The sequence below is a fragment of the Chanodichthys erythropterus genome, chromosome 14, assembly GCF_024489055.1.
Source record: "Chanodichthys erythropterus isolate Z2021 chromosome 14, ASM2448905v1, whole genome shotgun sequence".
NCBI classification, from domain to species: Eukaryota; Metazoa; Chordata; class Actinopteri; order Cypriniformes; family Xenocyprididae; genus Chanodichthys; species Chanodichthys erythropterus.
In genome coordinates, this window is record NC_090234.1 from 41018941 (window position 1) to 41046197 (window position 27257).

Genomic DNA, 27257 nt, shown 5'->3' on the forward strand with positions numbered 1-27257 from the left:
GGTCACACCACATGACAGTCATTAAATGAAAACTTTTCTTGAGTATTATGATCAACATAAATACAAGTAGTACATTTCTAAGAACTAGATTTTGAAAACAACTTTTCCTTTATTGTGAACACTCATTAATCATCAACCCTAACATGTGTCTTTTGCCGGCCTAGGGCTCCAAGAGGACAACCCCTCAGACGCAGAGACAGAGTGCTGCGATGTCCGATGGGACAGCAGGGCGGACAACAGCTCCAAAGGCACTCTCAAAAGAACTCACCCGTCGTGTCAGCACGGGACATCCCTGACCTCGTCAGCGGCCTCTAGACTGTGCAACAGCAGACTCAAACTCTGCCTGCTGGTCCTCGTCCTCCTTCATACTGTTGCCACTCTCACTGCATCCCACAATCCCACTGGGTTCAACCTCACCTCCAGCTCCTCTAACGAGGAATGACGGAATAGCCACTCAGTAACAGTGCCGATTCCAGCGACGTGACGGACTGTGGGCAACTTGCTGGTACAGAAACTGTGGACATGCAATCAAAGCAAACCAAGCAAACTGACGAAGCTAAACAAACACTGGACAAATCCAATCAAGCAACAAGAACAAGGGACAACACCGTAGCCTTTGTTGAAAGAGGCTTCTAGGGGGCGGAGTTCTCTCGCACCACGTTTTTTTACACTGTGTCAATGGTTTGGATTTCTGTTGCACTAGATGACTACAGGATCTAATTCATGTTTCTTTTCTTTTCATTTGGGTCTTTGTGCAGAAAGGATTGGCAGAGACGGATGAGTTAAATGTACAGTATCCAAGTGAATATTCAAGACTGAGTGCGCATCTATGTGAACGAACGGATGAGTGTGTGTGCGCATGTGTGCCTGTGCTTGCATTCGTGTGTCCACTTAGATGTTCTTCTCGTTTCTATTCGTAATCACAAACTCTCTGAATGCTGCTCTATTCATTACGAGGGTTTCTATTGCCGTTTATCCATTGACAAATCTGCCTAGACAAATACCAAGACACCCAACAAAAAGCCCAGGTTCAAACTCAGATTCTCCTATTAAGATCCTGTAACCTTATTAAGGTAGCCTGATGTTTTTGTTGCTTGTATGATGTCATTTCCTGCAAGGTCAGGTCAGTAGCTTTGGGGGTCTGGAAACATTAATGTCACTCAGTTATTTGCTTAAGTGCTTGACTGAAAAGGTCTTTGTGGTATCCAGACTTCTGTTATTTTCTCCCCTCAATCTGCAAAAAGACGTCCACAAATCTGTTTTAATGTTATATATTATATAAGATATTATATTCTCTACCCTATATTCTCTAATTGCATGTTAGAACCAGAGTTTAGACTATGCTGCTAAAGTTTTAAAGAAATAAATCCAAACAATCTGAAAAAGAGGAGCTCTCACTCCGAGTACCGTCCAAATTGCTGTTGGCAGCATGAACCCAGCCAATCAAAGCTTACAAGACAAATTACCCCAATCACACAGAGAGGATCCATCATTCCTTATTACGGGAAAGGGCTTACCCATCATCTACACACATTCACATTCATGTGGCATGAAAAACTCAGCGAAAACAATGTTAATTTGTTACAGAGACAGTCATGTCAGCAGGGAGTTGGGGAGCTCGAATTTGTGGCTCCAGATAGAAGAACAAAGGCCCGTCTCAGGTGGCAGGGCTTAAGGTATCTGGTTCTTTGTGGGAAAGAGAGGCAAAGTTAAGGGCTGATATATTATTCTTTTTATTTTTTTTCTACAGGTATGCTCTAATGAGGATGTGTCACTGTGACACACACAAAACGAAGCCTTGAGTTTAACTAAGTTCTCGACAGCCTCAGTGTGAACCTGTTAAAATTACAGGCGACACACCTTTGTTTCCATCTCATTCAGTAGGACATGATGGTCAATGTTAGATACACATACATACACATTTCATATATCAGTCACAGCTAGCTTTAACTAGTGTTTTTAGCCATATTTGTGTAAAACAGGCCAACATAATGGGACAAAATAGGAATAAAATGGAGCATTCCATGTCATTTTATTCCCCGCCTTTAACCTAAAAATAAGAATAATGATTGTCTGCGTTCAAATTCTGCATGAAATTCCGCACGATCTGGAACTTCACATAAAGCGAAACTTTTTTTAACGTGAATTTTGCAACGGATTCAGATTTGTTAACCTTTGAACGCTCAAATGTGTCGTATTAACCAGAATTAAGCTGCTTAGTTTGGAAGTGACCTCTGAGAAAGCGGTGCTTTATGCATCAGTACACTTTTGGACCTTTTTGTCTTCAAAGTTTCGCTAATGTGACCGCTACATTTGGAAAGAAGCGATCGTAATATGTATTACGACCATTATCGACTCTGAGGCAAATTTCACAACATTAATTTTAAGAGAAGAAATCGATCCAATTTTGCCCTTTTGTGGTTTAAGCTCCCATTAGCGTTGACCTTTTGAGGTGTCAAAAGCACAAAGAGATTTTTTTTTTGTTGTTGTTGTTGCTGTTTTCTGAAACAGACTGCTAATGCAGTTCAGTTTAGCTGATAAAAAAGGCATTTGACTTAAATGGGAAGAGAAAGAAGCTAATTTCTTTCCATTGTTTTTAAATTTCAGATTTTTCAACTAAATATACTCAGAGAGCTAATTGTTGGCTGTTCAGGGTTTTTGAATTTGGGCTTGTTGAATTTTATCCAACATATTTGATATTAATAATGGCTTTTAATATCCTCACCATTGCAGCTCTGATTCATTGATCTTAGGCCCATCTTGTCATCTCTCCTATCTAATGTTCTCATTAATACATGAGTGTATTTCAAATTAAAACAATATGTTACCAGAAACGCCATAGCCAGTGCTATGTGTACAGTGCTATGCCACGCTTGGGGATGTGCTTTAGTTAAAATAGCATGACCAGGAAAGTTTGACCATATGATAAGGCACGACGGCCCAGTTTGAGATGTATAAGTGCAGTCTGGCAAGCTGTGCTGAGGACTTCGCTAATGAACAATTCGAGGAAAGAACAGAGAGATACAGTATACCCTCCTGAGAGCTTATTAGTTGGCTTATAACCCTCAACATTCAACTCAGACCACCTGCTCTGAAACAGCAGACGGATCAGAAATGATTCTCTCTGTTCATCTCCAAACAAAACTACTTCAACTTCTCCAAGTGGGTCTGATGGTATAGGAGATGAGATAGAGAGAGAGATGGGCTAATGACAACAGCAAAGAAGTTGTGAATGTCGATCACAAATGCATTTACATGCTTGTTCACTCGGACATCCTTTGTATATATACTTGGTGACGCTCTACAAATCAGGAAGGTTTCGATTTTAACAAATGTCGACACAGTTAGCCTCGTAAATAATTGGACTAACGCAACAAGTGTTGAATCAGGCACCTTGTTGGACAAAACGTATTTCAGCGTATGACACCATTCACAACAAAGCGTCTACTAAAACATTTTCCTAAATGGAGAGCGGCGTTGTGGTCGCTCAGATTTGTCATGTTCGTAACATGTTTCTCTGTGTTTGTTGGGATTCAGTCACCACTCAGTATGTCTCAGCGACTAACGAGATTGAATGTAACAGATGCCTGCTAATATCGCTAATCACCACCAAACCTAATATAAGATGTATTTTATGCTTGCACATGTTTTATGGTCATTTCCAAGTACTGATCCAGCTGTGTAAGTAGTACTCCACATTGCGTAATCACTTAGCAAGCAGAAATACTTTCTTTTCTCTTTCAGAATCCTGTGGACCTATGCAGCCCTCAACCTCAGTTGTTTTTCTGTTGTAAATACGTTTTGAGAATGCTAAACAATGTGTGTCTCTGTTTGATTTGGAGGTTTCCTTGTGTTCTGAGTTGGTGTCCTTTTTTTAACTCCTCTTTTGTAAGTGTCAGAGATCATTGGTTGGTTTGTGCTGAGATCGATACTGAGAGCGGAGTGGTTTCATCACAAGAACTGTCCTCTTGGTCACAACATCGGCACCTGCAGGCTGTCATGCTGTGTGACGGTATGTGCAAAGCAATGACTTTATGAAAAAAAAGATAAAGGTTTAAAGGCATATAGAGATAACATTATGACTATGACTACTGGAAAAAATAATATTATATACTACCGGTATATTGTAATATTATAGATGATTTAGTTCAGTAACCTATTTAATTTTTTTACAAGCAACTTTGATGAAATTATTTATAAAACAATCTCACAAGTTATGATCTTTTCGAAGGTATGATTATACTGCTAAAATGATTAAAGTTGTGTTCTGATGAAATAACAAATATTGTCTGTTCATTTGTGTCTGGGTTGCTCATTTACTTTCGTTTTGACTACTAAGTGACTTTTAGGGCAAAAGAGGTTACAAACCATTATTCCATGGGGAATTCTGCTCATATCCAGCTAAAAAAAAAAATGTTTCCTTTAAGTTATGAAAACATTATTTCAGTAACACTTTAAAATAAGGTTCATTTGTTAACATTAGTTATGTATTAGCTAACACGAACTAACCATGAGCAATACATTACTGTATTTGTTAATCTTAGTTAACGTTAGTTAATAAAAATACAGCAGTTCATGTTAGTTCACAGTGCATTAACTGATGTTAAAAATTACAACTCTTGATTTTAATAATGTATTAGTAAATGTTGAAATTAACATTAACAAAGATTAATAAATGCTGTAGAAGTGCAGTTCATTATGTTAACTAATGTTAACTAATGAACCTTATTATTAAGTGTTACCATTATTTTTGAATGTTTTCTGATCATTTAAAACTTTACTTCTTTTTTTTTTTTTGGTTATGAGAATGTTAACCCTTGTGTATTTTTTCAAATTTACTACCATTTCGTTATGTTCGGGATGAACATCCACTAAATTAAACTGCTGTAAAAATGTTTTAGATAAATATTTTTTGCTTTTTTTTTTTTTGCTTTTTTTTTTTTTTGCTCAGTCCTGATCAAAATTTACTAAATGTTTTTAAAAAATCCAGGATTTTTACTCTTTTATTGACAAGTTTATAAATTATGTCACTGATAAAGAAAGGGTAGTAAATTTGCCTACAGTGTATTTTTGAGGTTTTGAAAATTTTCAAAGCATTTTCCCAAAATATGTATCAAAATAAGATTTGTCACCAAAAATCATTCCATTTGCTGAAACACAGAGAAAGTTGTGGTCAAATTAAGACTCAAAAACACCCCATAGTGGATGAAAACATCCCCAACAACACATAAGGAAATTAAGGAAATAACTATATTATAAAACAATTTTGATATAATATGTATGCTTATGTTTATCTGACCCTTAAGTGAACCCTGTGTTTACAGGTCAGACCTGATTGACTGGACTAAAGGGTTAACAGACGCTAACAGTCATTATGAAAGGACAAAAGTAAAGTCAACAGTCCTATAAGCTGACACAGAAGTGGACCTGACAGGTTATGCCTGTTTGAGAATAGATTTGTGCAGATAGTTATCTAAATGTTAAAGCAAATATCCAAGGCTGGGCAGTGGACTCTCGGTAATCATACTGTATTACGGAACTATATGTACATCATTATTTTAAAGACAATTCTAGTTAATTTTAGTTAAGTGTTTATACTAATATATATATATATATATATATATATATATATATATATATATATATATATATGAAGAAACAAGACAACAGTATAAGAGAGCTCTTCTTCAAACATTTTAAAACAAATGACAGTGATCTAAGTTAAAATTTTATTACCTTTTTTGTACATTAATACAATACATATTACATGCAGAGGTGGGGGAGACTGGGTCTAGTTGTCACAAGGGGAAAGTTTTGACAAAGGCTATTCAAGAGTCCAGTTAGTTAAAGCTGCAGTCTGCAACTTTTTTTGGTTAAAAATTATCCAAAATCAATTTTTGAGCAAGTACATAACCAGCCAGTGTTCAAAACTATCTAATTTTCTTGTCTTGATTCAGAACGGTAAGCTTGTAATAATCTTTTATAATAAGAGCGACATGGCGGATTTCCGCGGGAAATCTGAGTATGCAGCCGTTCCTCTGTGCATCATTACGTCACGTCCGTAAACAGAAAGGAAGGAGTCCCATTCAGGCAAGTCAGTTTGCTGCTGGTAGCGGATCATTTATAGCCTTTTCTCACAACAGCTGAAATAATTAAACTTATCATTTTGATGGCGGATTGTAACCCAGAAAGGTCCAAATGACAATCATCAGTGACAACTGGAGATTCAGCCGTAGTCAAAAAGCAAAAGACTTTGGACTGTGGAGTGGCTACAGAAATTGAAATCTTCAGGTAACGCTAATATACATATAGTCACACAATGCTGATGTTGTTAACATTAACGATTTGAGAACAATATAACAGTAATAATAATTTGCATGGTTTGGCGTGATCAGAGCTAAGAGATCGTTAGACTTAGCGTGATTTATTGTAGGCCTAATGCTTTTCCCCTCAGTTGGTCAGAACAAAAGTGGCAGACATGTTACTTACTTGTTCAGATGATATTTTCCAGTGAAAATTCTTATATTGGTCATACTTTCAAGACGTTGAATCTGTGATTCTGAAGTTCAGTATTCACACCAGTGCGATGACTGACAGCAAGATTCATCCGCGCTGACTAACTGTGCCGAGGCACAACGCACGTAGATAACTGTTCCGCATATGACTGCAATTGCAGGTTTTAAACAAGAGATGGCGACAAAGAGGAAAAATTGCGGACTGCAGCTTTAAATGTGGGTTTGTTGGTTTCAAGCCAAGGTAGTTATTTTATCACTACTCTTCTTTGTGTAATTTAAGTAAAAATACCACCATGTTAACATGGCACTGCTGTCTATTGATGGATCAACTTGGAGTTTTATGTAAATTACATTTACAAATGAGTTTTAGGGTATGTTTACATGACAATGATGTACTGAAAATGGAAAAGTTTTTCCTTTGCGTTTTTCACATACAGACGACAACGTCGTCAAAAATAGCCTGTTCACACAACTTAAAACTCTGTATTATATGATGTATTATTGGTGATGTCACTTTGTAAAGAAACAAAACTCGCCTATACACTGATCAGGCATAACATTATGAGTTCTGACAGGTGAAGTGAATATCACTGATTATCTCTTCATCACGGTACCTGTAAGTGGATGGGATATATTAGGCAGCAAGTCAACATTTTGTCCTCAAAGTTGATGTGTTAGAGCAGGAAAAGGTGGATGGTCGGGTGTGTGTGTGTCGCTTTCCTGGGGAACACATGGCACCAGGATGCATTATAGGAAGATGACAAGCCGGCGGAGGCAGTGTGATGCTTTGGGCAATGTTGTGCTGGGAAACCTTGGGTCCTGCCATCCATGTGGATGTTACTTTGACACATACCACCTACCTAAGACCATGTACACCCTTTCATGGAAATGGTATTCCCTGGTGGCTGTGACCTCTTTCAGCAGGATAATGCTCCTGCCACAAAGCAAAAATGATTCAGGAATGGTTTGAGGAGCACAACAATGAGTTTGAGGTGTTGACTTGGCTTCCAAATTCCCCAGATCTCAGTCTAAACGAACATCTGTGGGATGTGAACAAACAAGTCCGATCCATGGAGGCCCCACATTGCAACTTAAAGGACTTAAAGGATCTGCTGCAAACATCTTGGTGCAGATACCACAGCACACCTTCAGGGGTCTAGAGGAGTCCATGCCTCGACGGGTCAGGGCTGTTTTGGCAGCAAAAGGAGGGCCAACACAATATTAGGAAGGAGGTCATAATGTTATGCCTGATCGGTGTAGACTGAACATGAAATGCGCATGACATAACCGTTTGCACAAATTTGTTTTTTGTAGTTTACACAGAGACGATAACACTTTCATTTTCAAGTACTGTAACTTGCACTTTGAAACCCGTTTTCAAAAGTTTGCATTTTTTTTAGGCTGACAAAATGCTGTTGCTGTGTAAATGAACATAAAATGTTTCGTGTTTTTAGTTGAAAACTGTGTCATGTAAACGCCCCCTTAGAGAGTTGCCAAAACGCAATTAATTTACTTACCTGTTCAACAAAACAGCATACTGTTCAGTATGCTTTTACTGATACTGATTTACTGATACTGGTACTGATTCTCCCACTGTCTCTGGTAAAGCATAACAATTGTGTGTTCATTGTCTAATTTTTGCTCTTTCTCTCTTTCTGCTCTTATTGTTTGTTGCTATAGCATATCTACAGAGGCTCTATGATGTAAAGTGAAACACTGTCATTTCAACATGGCAAAACTGAGGGGGTGACCCACACCATATAATTAAAAATTATAAATAGTTTTTATTGAAAACTATTATGAGTACAGTCTTCATCCCTTATGAACACCACTCAGATCGCTCTTCACAAAAACACAATTTCTCAATGTATAAAACTTTTTTTTAAGTACTTCTAAATACTATATCTAATACAGGTATGGGCACCTCTGGCCCCCAAAATCCACTTTTCTACAATGTTTAGCTCCAATAAACCTAAACAAACACACCTGACCAAGGTCTTCAGGATTACTAGAATGTTTCAGGTGATGTAGGGTTTAAAACTGCAGGAAAGTGGATCTTGAGGGCCAGACCCAGCTAACAGGGAACAGTTTCAGAACTTTGCAGTTAGAATTGCTATCTGGTGTTCAATAAAGTTCTCAACACATTAGCACAAAACTGCCATTTATACAACGTTCATGTATTGTAATGGAACGTATATTAATGTATATTAATGGAAATAGCAAAACGTTCTTAGATCATATTTTTGTTAGCTGGGGCGTTGCCTAGCACTGATATCACCATGCATTTTTTTTTCTATAGCTGTTTAACAGGCTAAAACAAACAAACACACACACACACACACACACACACACACACACACACACACACACACACACTGACTATAGCACAGAGTCAGCTACTAAGGAAATGTATTTTCATTAATATCACATTAGGGCATTAGTCATCACATGTATTTTAAATGTATAAAGGTATACAATTTAATAATTGCAACTTTATGCATAGGCCTATTTGCATGAATATTGATCTCGTAGAACGTGTTGGCCGTTAGCAGAAGGTTCCGGTGTTTCCGCCCGGAACTTCCTAGAAGCGACACCAGTGTACAGCAGCAGTCCGGCTAGATTTGCTGCTAGCCATAGTGGATCAGCTGTTATTTCACGGGATGTTCGTATAGATGACCCTTTCACCTGCTCGTAAGCTCAGCTCTCTGAATATGTGCCGCTGAAGAATGCGATAGATGTGAGTAGTTTTCTATCAGACTGCCCTCAGATGTGTGTTAGAAATGGCTAGCAGCTGTATTAGCTGTGCAGTACATGAAGTCTAGAGGGAAAATCTGCTGTCAACATCAATCTGTCATCGTCGTGTTTATGATTCCTGTCAGCTGGGTTTGGACTTCAGGGTGTTTCTGTCTCACGATGTCAACAGCTGGCTGAAAAGCGAAGTGCGGATCTGCTGTATGATTTGATATTGGGGTCAGGTCGTGGTACTCCTGCCTTTCTGTTGAATTGCATAGCGAAAGTAATGTTGATCTGGGAAAACGGCTCTATTTGGGAACTCTAAATGTTCAGTATAGATGAATAAGTGAGTACTGCATCTGCATTTCATTGTAATTGGATTGGTCAAGACTGGACTTGGTCCCTAAACACCCTGAGGGCTTCAGACAGCACTGTGTAGTGTCATCAGATAACATCTGAAATAACATAGTATTTATCTTTGTGTGTGTTTAGATGATTTGCTCTTGTTCTCTGCTTCTAAAAAAGTACTGTGGTGCTACCATGGTACAAGGCTTATATAAGAGGGTAATACAATGGTACGTCAGTATGTCATGGAGATGTGACCCAAATCTTATATTACAGTAAGTAAGTCATTTTATATCGTGGCATCTGCGTATATCACAATATAGTTATTTATTTATTGACAGTATGTAAATAACTGAAAGTTGCTTACAGTTAGTTACTGGAGTTTTAACAGAAATTGTTTATATGTTACTTAACCATGTTAATACCTGCTTTTTGGATAATCCGGTGATTTAAGTACTTTACAGATGAAAAGCACTTCATCTTGATTATTTTCTCTTTCTGTGTGCAGAATTATTAGGCAAGTTGATTTTCTGATCATGTTTTTTTTTTTGCAAGCACATTTTACCAATTCCAATCCACATCAATCGTATAACTCCTATTAATATTGTTTTTAATCCTTTATAAGTGATATATAATTGTTCATGAAGGCTGGAAATGAAAAATGCCTTATATTCAGGTGTTCAGAATTATTAGGCAGGTTTTCTTTTACAGGCAAAATGAGCCAAAAAAGACTGAAAAGTCAAAAATGATTAAATACTCTTGAGAAGGATGCAATACTAATGCAATACTAGAAATTGCAAAGTTAAAGCATGACCAAGGGACAGCAAAATGCTCATTGGGTCAGCGGGGTCATACAAAAACAGATGGTAAAGAAAAGACACATGTTAACTGCAAAATAATTAAGAATTAAGGTGAAGAATTAAGTGTGAAACCATCAGGAACCCTTTAGTCTCCAGCACCACCATTTTCCAGAACTGCAACCTACCTGGAGTCTCAAGTGAAGTGCAAGGTGTCAGGATCTCAGAGACTTGGGTTACCATGAATACAGACAAGATACCATGATACCACCACCACTACCAAAAGTAATTAATCATGCTTGAGTATAATAACACACACACACACACACACACACACACACACACACACACACACACATTACGACTTGTTTAAGAGATGCATTATATAATAGAAAGTTAGAACAACCTGAACTGCAACTGGTGACAAATAATGTCAGCCAACAGCCAAATAGCTGTTTAGGTTTAGCAAAGTCATACTCAGGTCTGTATTCTGGTTGGTATCACCCACTTTTCATGACCTAATCAGTTCCCAATGGATAAAATGGGTCCAACCCTACATTTCTTAATCTTGCTGATATGTAAAATTAAGGAAGTGAAATAAGTTGTGAGCGGCCATTCACATTGACTTCACAAGATTTTTCTCATCTTGACATGAATCTATGTTTCTTCCTTGCTCTCGCATGTAAATAACATGTGTTGTGCATGTTATGTCCTGCCACGTGATAGCTACTTAAATGTATCTACCATAGTAAAAACCAGAGATGCCCAAATCAGGGCCAGTGGGACAAAGTTGGACTGTGATGATGATGAATATGACCTTTGATTTGGCTCATCATGCCATATCACAAGTGGGGAATAGGAGAAATCATGCCATATCTTCATTTCCTATTCATCTTTGTATTTATTTTATAAAAGGAATTGTTTTAATTTTGCATTGAGAATAAAAGTGAATTTTTATTATTTTTTATCATTTTTTTTAAACATATATAATATATTAGTTGAATTTATTGTAAAATTTACTACAATCAATTTTGATTTTTTGGTTACACTAGAGTTGCACGATTAATCATTAAAGGTGCTCTAGATTCAAAAATTGAATTTACCCAGGCATAGGTAAATAACAAGAGTTCAGTACATGGAAATGACATACAGTGAGATTCAAACTCCATTGTTTCCTCCTTCTTATATAAATCTCATTTGTTTAAAAGACCTCAGAAGAACAGGCGAATCTCAACATAACACCGACTGTTGCGTAACAGTCAGGATCATTAATAGGTACACCCCCAATATTTGCATATGCCACCCCATGTTCCCAACATTATGAAAGGGATTACATGTCTGGATCTATGCACAGCTGAATCATCAGACTAGGTAAGCAAGCAAGGACAACAACGAAAAATGGCAGATGGAGCGATAATAAGTATGATCCATGATTACATTATATTTTTTAGTGATATTTATAAATTGTCTTTCTAAATGTTTCGTTAGCATGTTGCTAATGTACTGTTAAATGTGGTTAAAGTTACCATCGTTTCTTACTGTGTTCACGGAGACAAGAGTTGTCGCTATTTTCATTTTTAAACACTTGCAGTCTGTATAATTCATAAACACAACTTCATTCTTTATAAATCTCTCCAACAGTGTAGCATTAGCCGTTAGCCATGGAGCACTATCAAATTCATTCAGAATCAAATGTAAACACAAAAATAAACACTGTACTTACGCAATTAGACATGCTGCATGACGAACACTTTGTAAAGATCCATTTTGAAGGTTATATTAGCTGTTTGAACTTTTTTTATGTTGTTTAAGGCAAGCGCGAGCTCTTGGGGCGTGGAGCACCAGATTTAAAGGGCCACACACCCTGAATCGGCTCATTTATAATGATGCCCCAAAATAGGCAGTTAAAAAAATGAATTAAAAAAGAAATCTATGGGGTATTTTGAGCTGAAACTTCACTGACACATTCAGGGGACACCTTAGACTTGTATTACATCTTTAAAAAAAAAGTTCTAGGGCACCTTTAAAAGGTGACAGTCTCGATTCAAACACCCACACAAGCTCATTCCTAAATGTCAACGATTCGCCTGTGTCTGTTAAACAAATCAGAACATTCTGTTTTGGCACTGCCTCTGAGCCACTTGTCATGTATGAAACAGCTAAACATTATTTTCAGCCACACAGTATCGTTTTTCTGTGTTACAAATAATCATATTATCACAGAAGTACTGAGATAAAGGATAATAGTTTGGATATGAACACTGATTTCTATGGTAGTGATTAGGGCTGGTAGATGCTTGTAAATATGCACAATTTACTGTTATTACTATAGAAAGAACAAATGGCATCTGTAACTATGTAAACAAAACAAAATGTTACCAATGTTTGTCCCTTCTTGGAAAATAAATTAGCCACCTCCAAATGTTACAGTAAAATTTCTGACCTTACAAACTGAACTTCTGTGTTTCTCCAGAATACGCCTGCAGTGAGTTCGGAGACTCTCTTGTCATCAAGGTTGCCATGGAGAAGCCATGGAGGTTATGGGCGGCACTTGAGGCGTGTTTGCTCACCGTGTGCGCGTGGTCATGGGGAATCTGCCGCGTCTCCCTGCTGGCCCTTATTCTGACCTTCCACCTGTACGGGGGCTTCATACTGCTGGGACTCATCCTGGTCTCTGTGGCCGGCATCCTGTACAAGTTCCAGGACGTGCTGCTCTACTTCCCCGACCAGCCCTCGTCCTCGCGTCTTTACGTTCCCATGCCGACTGGAATCCCACATGAGAACGTGTACGTCCGAACCAAAGATGGCGTGCGGCTCAATCTCATCCTGCTCCGTTACACGGGCGAAAACCCTGCCGCCGCTCCCACCATTTTATATTTCCACGGCAATGCGGGAAACATCGGCCATCGTGTGCCGAACGCACTGCTCATGCTGGTGAACCTGAAGGCCAACGTGGTTCTGGTGGACTACAGAGGCTACGGAAAGAGCGAAGGAGAACCTAGTGAAGAGGGACTGTACCAGGATGCAGAGGCTACCTTGGATTACATCATGACCCGGCCGGACATCGACAAGACCAAGGTAGTGCTGTTCGGCCGCTCGTTGGGAGGTGCGGTGGCCATCCGCCTGGCATCGGGCAACCCGCATCGAGTGGCTGCCATCATGGTGGAGAACACTTTCCTGAGCATTCCGCACATGGCGGCCACGCTGTTCTCTTTCTTCCCCATGCGTTACCTGCCGCTCTGGTGCTACAAGAACAAGTTTCTGTCCTATAGACATGTGGCGCTCTGCCGTATGCCATCTCTTTTCATCTCTGGCTTATCAGACCAACTCATCCCCCCGGTGATGATGAAACAGCTGTACGAGCTGTCTCCGTCTCGGACTAAACGCCTCGGCATCTTTCCCGAAGGTACGCACAATGACACCTGGCAGTGCCAGGGTTATTTTGCTGCCCTAGAGCAGTTTATGAAGGAGCTACTTAAAAGCCATGCAAGTGAAGAGACGGCCCAGGGGACGGCCAACGTCACCATAATCTAGAACAGTAACGACTGTTGACTGCTCTATAAATCTGGACCCTCTCAAAAAGAATGTACAATTTATTCTCTTTTATATTATTTGTCTTCTCCCCAACTTCCTAAGCTCTTTCTTTCCATTGATCACACACCAAGAATTCATTATTAGCAATTTCATTTATTCAGTAGAGAAGGTTGCATTTTTTTAAGCCTTTAAAATATTTTTTGTCAGTTTTTATATCAAGTATAAATGCATCTGCCTCAAGAATTTAGTTGGTCTTTTTCTTTTCTTTTTTAAGCAATTTCCCCCCTTGAAGGGTTAGTTCATCCAAAAATGAAAATTCTGTTTTTAATTACACACCTTCATGTTGTTTCAAACCTGTAAGACTTTTGTTAATCTTCAACACAAATTAAATCTGAGTGCTTTCTGTCCTTTCATTGACACCCTACGCAACTACCACTTTCAAGCCCCAGAAAGGTCGTAAAGACGTCATTAAAGTAATCCATGTGACACTAGTGGTTTAACCTCAAGTTTACGAAGCAACGCGAATGTTTTGTTTGCGCAAAAAACATATTTTACCACTTAATTTACAAAATATTAATATCCAACACTCATTCACGCAACGTCTGCTCTCGCATCAAAACAACACGCTTGTATCGTGGTGTTCTCGTGACACACATTGGAGATTTATATTTTGTAAATAAGTGGTATATTGTGTTTATTCATACAAACAAAACACTTGCGACACTTCATAAAATTGAGGTTTAACCTCTGCAGTCACACGGATTACTTTAATGTCTTTACTACCTTTCTGGGGCTTGAAAGTGGTAGTTGCATAGGCTGTCAATAGAGGGGATAGAAAACTCTCAGATTTTATTAAAAATATTTGTATTTGTGTTCCAAAGATGAACAAAAGTCTTAGGGGTTTGGAACAACATGATGGTGAGTAATTCATGAAAAAAATATTTTTGGGGTGAACTAACCCTTTAAATGTATGCTAAAAGCCCAAACACCCACACATGCGATTTGAAAATAGTTATGTTTAATCACATTGTTCTAAACTACTTTATTATCTTAAATTATTCAGTCTTGACATCAGTTTGTAGGCCAACCCTGAAAGCTGATTTGTAATGTTTTTTTTTCTTTCTTTCTTTTCTTTTTCTTTTTTTTTTTTTTTTTTAGAATAGTGGTTTAAATTTGTGAGTAAATTAATGTCTGTGGTTAACATTACTTGATGAAGCATTCACATTTGTTCTACAAGTTGGTAAAAAAAAAAAAAAAAAAACATTTTTTTTCAAGTAACAGCTTCAAAAATCAAGTTTGAAGTATAACTGTATGTAATATGTTAACCAGTTACCTTATTATACTCATGAATGATAAACTGCTGTTCCATAAAGTCCTGGATTTTAGGACTTCGAAACTGAACAACCCTAACAAATTCCTTTTTATTTATATTGTTTAAATGTAATATAATTTTTTGGGACAGAACAGAGTGCTCATTGAAATCATTTTTTGCCTTTTAAATTCCAGTGAATACAGTTAAATGGTCCAGGGGCAACTGATCCTAGTTCACTCATCTTTGTATATGGCATTTCATGCATTGAGTCTTCTATACCGGCCGTAATGTGTTGGAGCTTTATTTTATCACACTGCCTTCTTTTTTACGGGAGGTTAAAAATCCACTCAGGAAAATGGCTCATTGTGGTTTAATCCCATGTTTTGGATTTGCATATGGAGCTGTGTGTGAGAAGTATAGATTTCTCTACTGATTTTCATGTGGGCTGCAGTACACTGTGAGCACTGTATGAAAATACCAACACAACAAGCCTAAAGTATGTTTACTCTCTCTCAGGCTTAGTTATCTTCTGGAAGTAAGAGTGAAATCGCACATAACAACTGCTTGACAGAGTTCCAAGCACAGTCCATTTGCACAATTTGTAAATAAGACGTTTCCCTTCATTTAATCAGGTCAAGTCTGCTTAGCATCAGTTCTCTGGCCATGACCTATTTTGTTTGGATCATGTTGAAAAACCTTTTCATTGGTGACTGTTGCGCATTAGTCAAATCCATTCTCTTTAACTCTCTGCAGATCCCTTAAAAAGCAGAAACATTCACAAAAATTTAAAGGATTAATTCACGAAAAAAAAAAAAAAAAAAAAAAAAAAAATGAAAATGGTCATCATTTACCATATGTTATTCCATACCTGTATGACTTTTTTCTTCAATTTTGAAGAGTGCGTTAGTTGCTCTTTTCAATGCAGTTACAGGTAGAAGCCTAAAGCTTCAACAGGACTCAATAAAATGTAGGTATCCTGACTCCATATGACTTGAACAAAATCTTTTAGAATTGTAAATAGAGAGAAATCGCTCTTTTGCGACACAGATCAACAAGATTCTCTCATGAACTCTCACGAGAGCTACAGCTGATAGCTCGGTGAAGAACAAAATTCAGAGTCCAGAAGTAAGCTTTGGTTCTCAACTATTGTTATTGCATGGAAAAGAGCAACCATCACATTCTTCAAAATGTCTTCATGTTCCACAGAAGAAAGTTATATGAGTTTGGAAGAGTAAATGATGGCAAATATTTCAATTAACTATTTAACATATTGAATCAGGGGTAGAGATTGAGGTTTGTCTTTTCTGTAGGCTCACGTTGGTGGTTGACTGTCGAGCACCCAATAAAAGGTGGACTTTGCAAACCTTGCCCATTATATAGTGTTGGATCAGTGCACAACCTAGTCTGTAATTATTGCATGCTTTATTCAGCACATTTTGTTTAACTCTAATGCACTTTACGCTCACATCTGTTGTAATGCGTGAAAACAGCCTATGAATGTTAAGATAACAGATTTCAAGGCAGAGTGATCCTATGTCAGTTTGCATGCAAATATTGATATCTTCAAACAAGAGGTTATGTCAGGCTTCCAAAGTCCATCTTTCGGGATTCGGCAGAGTCTTTTCGACCTGAGGTTCTCGAGGGTGTTTAAAAGATCAGCACAGTTGAGCCTAGATGTCTTTAGTTATGTCTAGTGTTGTTAGTTATGTAGAAACAGGAGAGTTGTACGTGAGGAAGAAGTGGAACCAGCCAATGCAAGAGGAAAAAGTTTCCAAGACACTGGGATTTTTGTGGTTTCAATACATCAGTACTTTTGTATATCAGTTTATTTGACCTTTTGATTTTAAAAGAAATATTTGTAATGGTCATTATTGATCATATAGGCCCAATTCATAAGAACTGCCTCTAAACCTTAAATAATTCATATATATCATTTGCAATGTGTCATTTAGTTGAACTCAAAGTGACGTGCCATGATACCTTATTGATTGTCTGTGTGGTTGAGTGTAAACCTTGGAACAAAGATGCTGATATGATAAAATAATGAAAATACTACTTTAGAGTTTACTAGATTTGACTAATACTCCATTGGCATGTTCTGGCCATTCTCTGGGGCTAGTTTGTATGTTGAAATCTCATTTCATTTTGTTCATAAACTGAATATATGAAATAATATAAAGCGCTGCTCATGTTTTGTATTTGCTTTTTACAGTAAATAGCAGAGCTGAACGATTCAGTTGTGAATGTGCAAGGAGGGTTTTCTTATTCTTTCAACATTTGTGTTTTGAGCTATGGATTTTCTATTTGAATCATGTGTTCATGTATATACAATTGAATCACACTTTCTATTTTCTGTGTGGTGACATGCAATAAAGAAATCAAACCCTTCTGATAACTTGTCTGCAAAAGAGTTTGTAGCTGCTGGTTCCTGTTTCTGGTATTCACTTTAAAAAGAGCTAAACTGTTATTTTTTTGCTTTTGGTTTGATTATATTCCAGGAATAGCTTCCGTTGTGGTTTGTCACTGTCATTCATATACTTTCTTATGTGCTATTAATATATGAATTAAAGATAAATGTAAGCGTGACATTTTCATTTATCTGCCAATTCTCTTCACACTTTTGACGCAGTTTGTCGGAACAAAGTAAGTGGTGACAAAGCAACTTTCGGTTGCAGTGCAGTGTTAAATACAGTGGGTGTGGACAGCTTGGCAGGAAAGGGATACGAAAACCAGACTGTTGGCTGGAGACTTGTAACAGACAGGACATTTATTTTGGTGAGTACAGTTGCTTTCATACTAAGTTTGACTTCAACTGTAGATCTCAGGAGTCTTACTCTATTACATATCAACAAATATCAGCTTGAAGAGCAAGGGTAGTTGTGTAAAAGGTCTGATCCGGGATTGTTCTGAAAGAAACTTGTGCTAAGAGCTTCAGAGGGATACGAAGATGATTGGTTCATGCCATATGAAGATGAATTGGACCCAGCAAGCATAACAAAGAACTCCAGATGAGCTTCGTTCTAAGTACAAACATCTCATTGTGAGGATCCTTATCGATTGTAGCCATGTTTTGAGGTGGGTTGAGATCTTTACAGAAATAAAGCTTCTTCAGAATCTGTCTATATGCCATTCAGGCTACATTTAGTAACTTATATTGCATTTCCCCTAAAAGTTTGTTTCCACCATGCCTGCTGAGGATGTTGGTCCAGGTCGGGGTGACAGGAGAAGGCTGCCTTGGCTGTTTCTGGTGCTGGTTGTCACTGCCATCACCTCCTCCTCCCTGTCTGTGATCTCCTTGTACCATGTGCTGGCCTTGCAGGCTGAGGTGGAGGGTTTGAGGGCCGAGGTGGTCCGCAAGAGAGAGGAGCAAAGCGGGATGATGGAAGAACCCATGAATGGGGCGGAGAAGCAAACTCATCAGCATGAACATGAAGAGATCAAAGACAGAATTGAGGTTTGGACCACAATACATACATCAAATGTCCTTCTAAAGAATTGTCTTATAATTGATGATTTGAAGGAATTGCATAAATGGCAGTTAGCTATCACATGGGAAAGTTGTCTCAAGGGTTGCATCTCTGTAACTTTAAGGTTTGGAGTAAAAGAGTCCAATTGGTTGCTTTTCTAACAGTGGTTTTGTATGTTTGTTTAAAACTCCTAGTTCCAGGGTTCGTACAAGGTGCTTAAAGTGCTTGAAGTACTTGAATTTGACTTTTTGAAATTTAAGTCCTATTTATGAAACGGTACTTGAAAAGTGCTTGAATTATTGAAAGACAATATATGATATTAGTGTTTAATTTTATCGATAAAACAATCTTTTCACACCAAATGAATGCTGCAGCCCATCTGATATGCATATAGAACCATTTTGCATGGCTATGAGTGTGATATTGCTCATATAAATATCCAAGATTCAGGTCAATCATATATTCATGGGAATATATGGAGGAAAAAAAGTCCACAGTCATTGCATGTGCTGCACTTTATTTGTACTATTTGGTTTTATTGGTTTATTTTTATTTATCTATTTACCTTTTTTTTTTTTTTTTTTTTTTGGAATTTGAAAGATAATAAAGATCTTTTTTGATAAGTGAGATCTTTGATTGTAGTCCTTGAAAACCAAAAAAAGTAGTGCTTGAAAAGCCCTTTAAAAGTCCTGGAATTTCATTTTACAGTATCTGTACGAACCCTTTAGTTCAAAACTGTCCAAATTAGGAGAGCACGTGCCCTATAAACTCTTTTCCAATATCATCATATATAGATGACTTTTGTGTAAGAAAGTGAACCTTATTTTGGTTACGCTTTATTTTAAGGTGTTCTTGTTACACTGTAATTATACAATTAGGTACTGAGTAATATTAATATACCCTTTTCACGGACTTTGATGACACGTTTTAACGGTCATCAATATCGTAAATCCTGCAAGGTTTTTTTATATTTTCATAAAAAAAAAAAAAAAAAACATTTATAACAATATACTTGGTATTATATTACATTTGCATCAAATTACAAAAACGTAGTTAACACTGCTATGAGGGTTTTTCTAATACAGCAGCTATGGGAGTGACGGAAAAAATGACATCTTTCAATCTTCTGACTGCCGTTATCAATCATTCTCTATTTATTTCCTATTTATGAAAGTTGTAAAAACACTATTTTGGAGGGTTTTTTTGTTTTTGTTTTTTTTTTGCTATATGAGCAAATGGAAACACAAAAAAAATATATTTAATTCTCTCATTCACTGCTATAAAATTTTACCCAACTATGACAACTTTCACTCCTGAGAAACCCAGACATGTGCAAAGGGTCTATTAACAGCATCAGGGTTTGATTTAGAGTTAGTTGCATGTAATTGTGCACATTTTATAGTTATTACTAATAAGTACATTGTAACATGTAATAAGGACACTGAACTAAAGTGTTACCTCTTATTTTGACATTTTTGTAGGTTAGAAATTACTTTTTTGTTGTTTTAATGAATGATTTAGTGCTGCATAATTACTTTTGCTGTTTCAGTTGTGCTTAAAACTTACCCCATGTATGTAATTGTGTTAAATTGACTATCTTTTTTTTTTTTTTTTTTTTTTACGTATGTATGTATGTATGTTTGAAATTTTGTCAATATTTTGGTAGTCAAGAAAATTATCCCATGATTTACTCCTCCTCAAGCCATCCTAGGTGTATATATCTCTTTTTTATAATGGTAGTGAACAGGGGGCATTTTGAAGCCAAAAATGCATCCATCCATCATAAAAAATAATCCATACGGCTCCAGGGGGTTAATGAAGGCCTTCTGAAACAAAGCAATGGGTTTTTGTAAGAAAAATATCCATATTTAAAACTTTATAAAGTAAAATAACTAGCTTCTAACATATCCCTTTAAAGCATGTCCCTATATGGAACTAACCTTTCAGAAATATTTGACAATATATGACAAGCATAAATGAAGATATATTTTGGGCCTTTTTTGGGCCTCATCATCATCAACCTGACACAGTGACCAGCTTTATAATTTACGTTCTTATAACACACTTAAGCTTGTAGAAAATACCTAAGCTGTTTTTATTCAGTGGGATTTTTGGTCATCTGTTTACAGTATCTGCAGCAGACTGAGATGGATGATACCACAACAGACAGTGTTGCCGTGTCAAAAAGGAGTCTGGGGCATGTCTCAAAAAAAGCAGGCAAGCCCACACTTCTGCTTATTCTATGATGCACTTGTCTTGGGTTTTTTTTTTTTTTCTTTCTTTTTTTGTGTTAAGCTGGGGGTTATTTGTGTATACTGACAGGAGTGATGCAGAGCACAGATGGTGTAAGATTAAAACCACTTAATATCTATATAACAAAAAAAAACCTGCACATTGAGCAAAAGTGCACCATTACACATTTGCATATCCTGTTACAGTATGAGTCATTGAATGCAAAAATTACCACTGTAATCATTCTCATCTCTTACTGACAGCTACAGAAAATGCTTGCAATTAAGAAATGTGTAATAAGATTACATATACATTTACGGTATATGAACACAATTCATTTCTGTTTTTCTTGTGTGTTTAAACTCCTCTGCCCTTCCACAGAATCCCAGGCATGCTTACAGATGATGGCAGACAACAGGAAGAAAACCTTCCAGAAAGGTACTGAAGGAGTTTGTAAAATCATAGTATTATAAACGTGTTTTGGCGTATACTGTTATCCAAAATAACTCGTAGCTAAATTGTGTTCAAGTGATACATTTTACCAATTTTATCAATTACCTTGAGTTCACTGTACTATGAAAACACAATGTAACTTTCTACACTTCATTCCCAGTCCAAAAAGAGCATTTGTTATAACTGACTTGCAATGACATGTTCTGAACTTCTGAAATCTTGTGGCTCCAGGGTGATAAATTAATCAACATATTTTAACATGTCCGTGACTTCTGTCGGGTGTTCAGTCATACCAGCCTCAGACTCATATCACGCCCACAAACTGTTGGTTGAACGTCTCAAATGGCACACAAAATTGGAAACTCTTCAGGAGTTTTGAAGTCAGTATCTGATTGGATGTATCCTACAGGATTTGCAGGAGATGCATGTTTTATGTTCTTTAGCGGCCCTCCTGGAAACGAAGCCGTCGTGATGCCAAACCCCCTCATGGAAAAAGAAAGCCGTCGTGTTTATATATCTGACAGTGAGCGCCCTGAGCTCCTGATATGTCTCAGCTATGTAAACATTCTCACTGATCAGTTAACGGCTATAATAGCAAACATATGATTCTCCATAGACTCCCTGGCATCTGAGCCACTATGGACGCAGTGGTGCAGTTTTATAATTTTATTTATAAATTCATATACCAGTATGTGAAAGTCATTAACACTAGAATGCTTCACATGATCATCAGTAAAACACAGGAATTTGATTCTCAAAGATGGATCGATCCAATTTCCTGAATGTGTTTAGTTAGCACGTTGCTAATGTAGTGTTAAATGTGGCTAAAGTTACCATTGTGTCTTACTGTATTCACGGAAACCAGAGCCATTTCATTATTTTCATTTTTAACCCAAAAAACGCATGTAGTCTGTATAATTCATAAATGCATCTTCATTCTTGTTGAGCCTCTCCAACAGTGTGTAGCTTTAGCCATGTTAGCCGTGCAGCACACAATCCATCATTCAGAATCGAATTTTAGCAAACATCCACAATACATGCCATACCTATGTTATATGCTGCATCAAAAACAGTTTAATGATCCATTTTGTGAGTTATATTTGCTGTGTGAGCTTCTATATTATGTATGCCTCAGTTTATTGGAATGACATACGATCTTGGGGGCGGGGAGCACAAGCTCATTTGCATTTAAAGCAACCCACCCACAAAAATGACTTGATTTTGCTCACACCTAAATTGGGGGACAAGCTAAAATAAATGATCTGTGGGGTATTTTGAGCTGAAACTTCACTGACACATTTTGGGGACACCAGAGAATTATATTACATCTTATCAAAAGAGGCATAATAGGTCACCTTTACAATACATCCATAAGTTTTACACGCCAGTCTGTTATTGTAGGGACATTTACTTTACATGTTCACACCCCTAAACATGACACAGAACAAAACAAACTATAATTTGTTGCTTTACATGCAAGTCAATTTCAGCTCAGATTATTTTATAAATCAATCATGTTTAGACTTTTACTGAAGGATATTTAAACTTTAAAGCAGGCCCGGCCCGTGGCATAGGTGACAGACCTGGGGCGTAAAATGATGGGGGTTGTTGCACGAGAGGCGGGAGGCAGGCTCGTTTCTACAGGGGTTGATACAATATCATATTGGCAAAACTGATTTGACAAATGACCCAGTGCGTATTTGTGTTCGGACTCTGGAGAGCATCACAGGTTTCTTTTTACAACATATTTTTGCAGCGTTAAGCAATGAAGCCAATCACAGACAAGTTTGTTGATCACTTGAATGTAACCGGCCATTCAGAGGTGTTTAAATTAGTCCGAATTTTTGGGAGTTTTTGTTCAGTGCTGACTCATTACAACTAACAAAGTGGAAACATTATGAACTGTAAATAAGAGATTAATTGTGCAGTGTAGACAGCTTCATTGATTATAATGGAACTTTGTGAGATAGCGATGAACTGAGATGAGTGACAGCTCTTTAGTGATTTTAAATGGAGAACTCTGCGCACGTTTATGCCAATTAACATCCTTTTAGTAATTTAGATTACAATATGTTTATGATAACAAAGTTGACATCAATGAAAAAAAAAAATGTAAGAGTAGACAACATTATGTTGGACTAATTGAAACACTGCCTGCATCATCACTAGGGTTGCTAAATTCCGGGGATTTTCAAAGCTGGAAACTTTCCATGGGAATTAATGGGAATAAACAGGGAATTTACAAAATATATAACAGGGTACTTAAATGTAGTTGAAAAAAAAAAAAAAAACATCTTGCAGCATAATTTTGCTTAAAACAACTAGATTTAATGCAATTTCAGTTGAATTTTTACCCTGCACATTCACACAGCACACTACTTACTTCAGGGCTATGGAGGCCACACCCGCTACATGCATTGTGCATTCCCCCAGTCCATAACATGCAAATTTGATCAAAAATACAGAAAAAAAATGTAATATTGTGAAATATAACAACAATTTAAAATAATGTATATTAAAATAGAAAACCATTAAAATATAATTTATTTCTGTGATGCAAAGCTGAATTTTCAACATCATTTATCCAGTCTTCAGTGTCACCTGATTCTTCAGAAGTCATTCTAATATGCTGATTTGATACTCAATTATCAGTGTTGGAAACAGTTGTGCTGCTTAATATTTTTTATAACCTGTGATACTTTTTTCAGAATTCTTTGATGATAAAAAATGTAAATAACAGCATTTATTCAAAATAGAAATATTTTGTAACAATATACACTACCGTTCAAAATTGTGGGGTCAGTAATTTTTTTCTTTTTTTTTTTTTTTTTGAAAGAAATTAATATTTTTATTCAGCAACTATGTGTGAATTTGATAAAAAGTGATATTAAAGTGATATTGTTAGAAAAGATTTAGAGAAGATTTCTATTTTGAGTAAATGCTGTTCTTTTTAACTTTTTATTCATCAATGAATCCTGAAAAAAAGTATTACAGGTTCCAAAAAAATATTAAGCAGCACAACTGTTTCCTACATTGATAATAACAGAGTATCAAATCAGCATATTAGAATGATTTCTAAAGGATCATGTGACACTGAAATAAATAACACATAACAATTGCTGCAATAAAAATATATTTATTTTACATATTTACAAAATTAAAATTAATTGAATGCTAAATAAATAACTGTTATTTCATGTTATGACCAAACAAAATGTTTGTATATGATACATTTTATATAAATATCATACATTTATATAAGTTTTCTAAAATTTCCAATTAATTCCCATAATAAATTCCTGTTAAGTTTCCAAATTGGAATATTTCCAAAATTCCCCAGGTTAAGTTCCCGTGGAAAGTTTCCAGAAATTTACCGGAAACTTTCCGCCCCTTTGCAACCCTAATCATGAGGTGATTATAATACATCACCATAATGCCTTAATTATGCATGAAAGCACAGTTATCATAGGTAGTCTATTAGTTTTTTCCGTTAGCATTCGCCACTTAAACTATGCTTTGGAAAAAATGAGTGAAATCACAAGTTAACAAATCTTCATGGTAGACACTGATGTTTCCTTTACTGGAAACCCTTAACACTATGAGCCATTTTTGCTTGTCTGGGCCTGCCCTTCTTTCAAGTCAGTATATGAGCAGAGCCAGAGAAAGCTCTTGTTTCATTTCATGGCCTTTTTTGTTGTTGTTGTTGTTGTTGTCTTTTTCATTGAATATCCCATTATTTCTACATGTTATTTTTATTTATTTATTTTTGTCAGAGTTTGCTTTGGAGTTATGCACAGCCATCCCATGGCATGTCGGTCTAAAGCGCGGCTCTGCTCTGGAGGAAGAGCAGGGCACTATTTTAATCAAAGAGGAGGGATTCTTCTTTATCTATAGTCAGGTATATAAATTCTCGACTTATGATACATTGTTGAGGTCTTTTTTTGGCCTTATAACTGAACTTTGAAACATTGCAACACCGTGCTCAGTGTTTTCTCCTCATTATTTCAAGCTCTCATTTTCCCAGGTCTACTATACAGACTCGACGTTCGCTATGGGCCACATCGTGATTCGTATAAAGAAAAATGTTGTGGGAGACGAGAGTCAGCACGTCGTTCTGTTCCGCTGTATTCAGAGCATGAATCGAGTCAATCACTTCAACACCTGCTACACCGGAGGTGAGTGTGAAAAGTCTTGCTACTTTATCAGTGTTACAAATGAGTTACAAAGTGCAAAGTTGGGTGAATTTCACAATAACATCTCCAGGTTTTTTTTTTGTTTTGTTTTGTTTTTTTGTTTTTTTGCATTGTGGTATTTTCCTTTATCCATTATTATAAAGTTAAGCAGATTTCCTCAAAATTACTATTGCTATTGTATAAATTGCAATTTTTATTTTAGTCATTACAGTAATATGTGTTTTGGTGTCATATGTTTGGTGTTTTTTGTTTTTTTTTGCATTACAGTAACAAGGAACTGTAACAGGAAACGTAATGGTCCAAAAATAAGTTTAATTTTCTTTTAGCAAAATGTAATTTCCTATTACATTCTTGTGGCTTTCAGTTAAAACATAACCCAGACATGTTCTTGACACATATCGCCCAGAGACTTGACAACATTAGTTTTCACAAAGTCAGCGAGACCAGAAGTAGCCAAAGAGTTTTTTTTTTTTCTCTTTTGTTTTTTTTTTTTTTTCTTTAATTGTGTATTTTGAACAGTGAACTTCTGAGAATAATAGTATCAGGGTGATGAAAATGTCTCATAGAAATGCAATGCATATTTGAAAAAAATATATAATGTATATACTATTACAAATGAATGTAACTGAGCATGTGATATACAGGTGTAGTGAAACTGGACTCTGGGGACAGACTGGAGCTTCTGATACCCCGTACCCATGCAAATATCTCTCTGGATGGGGATTCCACCTTTTTAGGAGCAATAAAACTGGCCTGACTATGGGACAGAGCTTTGGATCAGACTGGATATCATTCATCGGTGGAATGCTATTGACATTCACTGGACTTCACGAATACAAGAGCTGCTCTATGTTGTAGAGCATTCTTGAAACTTTCCTCATAAATCTACTGTATCCAGGATAAATGTTCTTTGTACTTGTTTTTTTTTTTTTGTCACACCTCAATGGCACTTCATCAAACGTGCACAAAATTGACGATATGGAAGTTATTTTATGTTAAAGTTCATGATTCATCAGTCTTTATAATCTATGAAAATGTAATAACCTCTAAAATCGCTTTTATGTTAGCAAATGCCAAACTCTTTGTTTTCAGCTACTCTCATCAAACCATCTGACACATTCTAGAATGTAACAACCATTTTTCACAATCCAATCGGTTCCAGGTGGATAAAATCAGACTTTTTACTCAGTAATTATTCTGTTTGACTCTAAAAAAACACCACTTCATGTTGATTTTAATGTCCTTGCTTGTCTTCGTGAGCGAACACGTGCACACACACATGTATTTTTTGATTCAGAACATCTGTAATATGTGCTTTGGTTATTTAAAATATAATTTTACTGTAACACTGTACTTTTACTGTTATAATAGTATGCGTTTTAATACATTACAGTTGGAACCGCACATGTAGCCTCTAAGATTCTACCAGCAGATGGAGACAGTATCACACTGTGGAAGATACAGTACAAGCTTTGGAACGTACTTGCTTTGTATTGTGTGCTTCACACAACCTCAACACAGGCAGCTTTTTCTGTTCATTTATGGAAGGTTGTATATTGTTTCACTTTATGAATTTGTCAGCCTAATCTCAAAAGGAAACCATCATCATAGTGCCACAGGCCTTGTGATGCTGGAATTCTGCATCTAAATACAATAAATCTTGATACGTCGTCAAA

General features: G+C 36.7%; 3 protein-coding genes across 11 annotated transcripts in view; all 3 read left to right on the forward strand.

Annotated features, from left to right (window-relative positions):
• LOC137036346 (NALCN channel auxiliary factor 1) overlaps positions 1–1021 on the forward strand; it is a 160922-nt gene extending 159901 nt beyond the window's left edge. The window contains exon 3 of the mRNA XM_067410466.1: positions 165–1021. Coding sequence (XP_067266567.1) covers positions 165–442 — 278 coding nt within the window. The 3' untranslated portion in view covers positions 443–1021. The remainder of the gene's footprint in view (positions 1–164) is intronic.
• An 8072-nt stretch (positions 1022–9093) lies between these two features.
• abhd13 (abhydrolase domain containing 13) lies at positions 9094–17631 on the forward strand. 8 transcript variants are annotated; one of them, XM_067409248.1, is made up of 3 exons: positions 9110–9252; positions 9741–9868; positions 12864–17631. In XM_067409248.1, the coding sequence occupies exon 3, from the start codon at positions 12911–12913 to the stop codon at positions 13922–13924; it is 1014 nt and encodes a 337-aa protein (XP_067265349.1). In that variant the 5' UTR covers positions 9110–9252; positions 9741–9868; positions 12864–12910; the 3' UTR covers positions 13925–17631. The 8 variants fall into 8 exon arrangements, with proteins under 8 accessions (XP_067265346.1, XP_067265349.1, XP_067265347.1 ...); XM_067409249.1 differs by lacking the exon at positions 9110–9252 and adding an exon at positions 9268–9594; XM_067409245.1 differs by lacking the exon at positions 9741–9868 and having other exon boundaries at positions 9094–9206.
• Positions 17632–17747: 116 nt separating this feature from the next.
• tnfsf13b (TNF superfamily member 13b) overlaps positions 17748–27257 on the forward strand; it is a 9984-nt gene continuing 474 nt past the window's right edge. Inside the window, exons 1-7 of one of the 2 annotated variants that reach the window (XM_067409253.1) lie at positions 17748–18311; positions 18409–18690; positions 20833–20920; positions 21317–21373; positions 25162–25286; positions 25398–25563; positions 26226–27257. The exon at positions 26226–27257 is cut by the window's right edge and continues 474 nt beyond it. In XM_067409253.1, the coding sequence (XP_067265354.1) occupies positions 18421–18690; positions 20833–20920; positions 21317–21373; positions 25162–25286; positions 25398–25563; positions 26226–26338 (819 nt within the window). In that variant the 5' untranslated portion in view covers positions 17748–18311; positions 18409–18420 and the 3' untranslated portion in view covers positions 26339–27257. The remainder of the gene's footprint in view (positions 18312–18408; positions 18691–20832; positions 20921–21316; positions 21374–25161; positions 25287–25397; positions 25564–26225) is intronic. The other variant, XM_067409254.1, reaches the window with a different exon arrangement.

Excerpts from the sequence above, each read along its gene's own strand:
- abhd13 (XM_067409244.1), top strand. The coding sequence starts at position 11,789 with ATGGCAGATGGAGCGATAATAA. Across the intron at positions 11,811-12,863 it reads GGCAGATGGAGCGATAATAA|AATACGCCTGCAGTGAGTTC; the intron begins GTATGATCCATG and ends GTGTTTCTCCAG.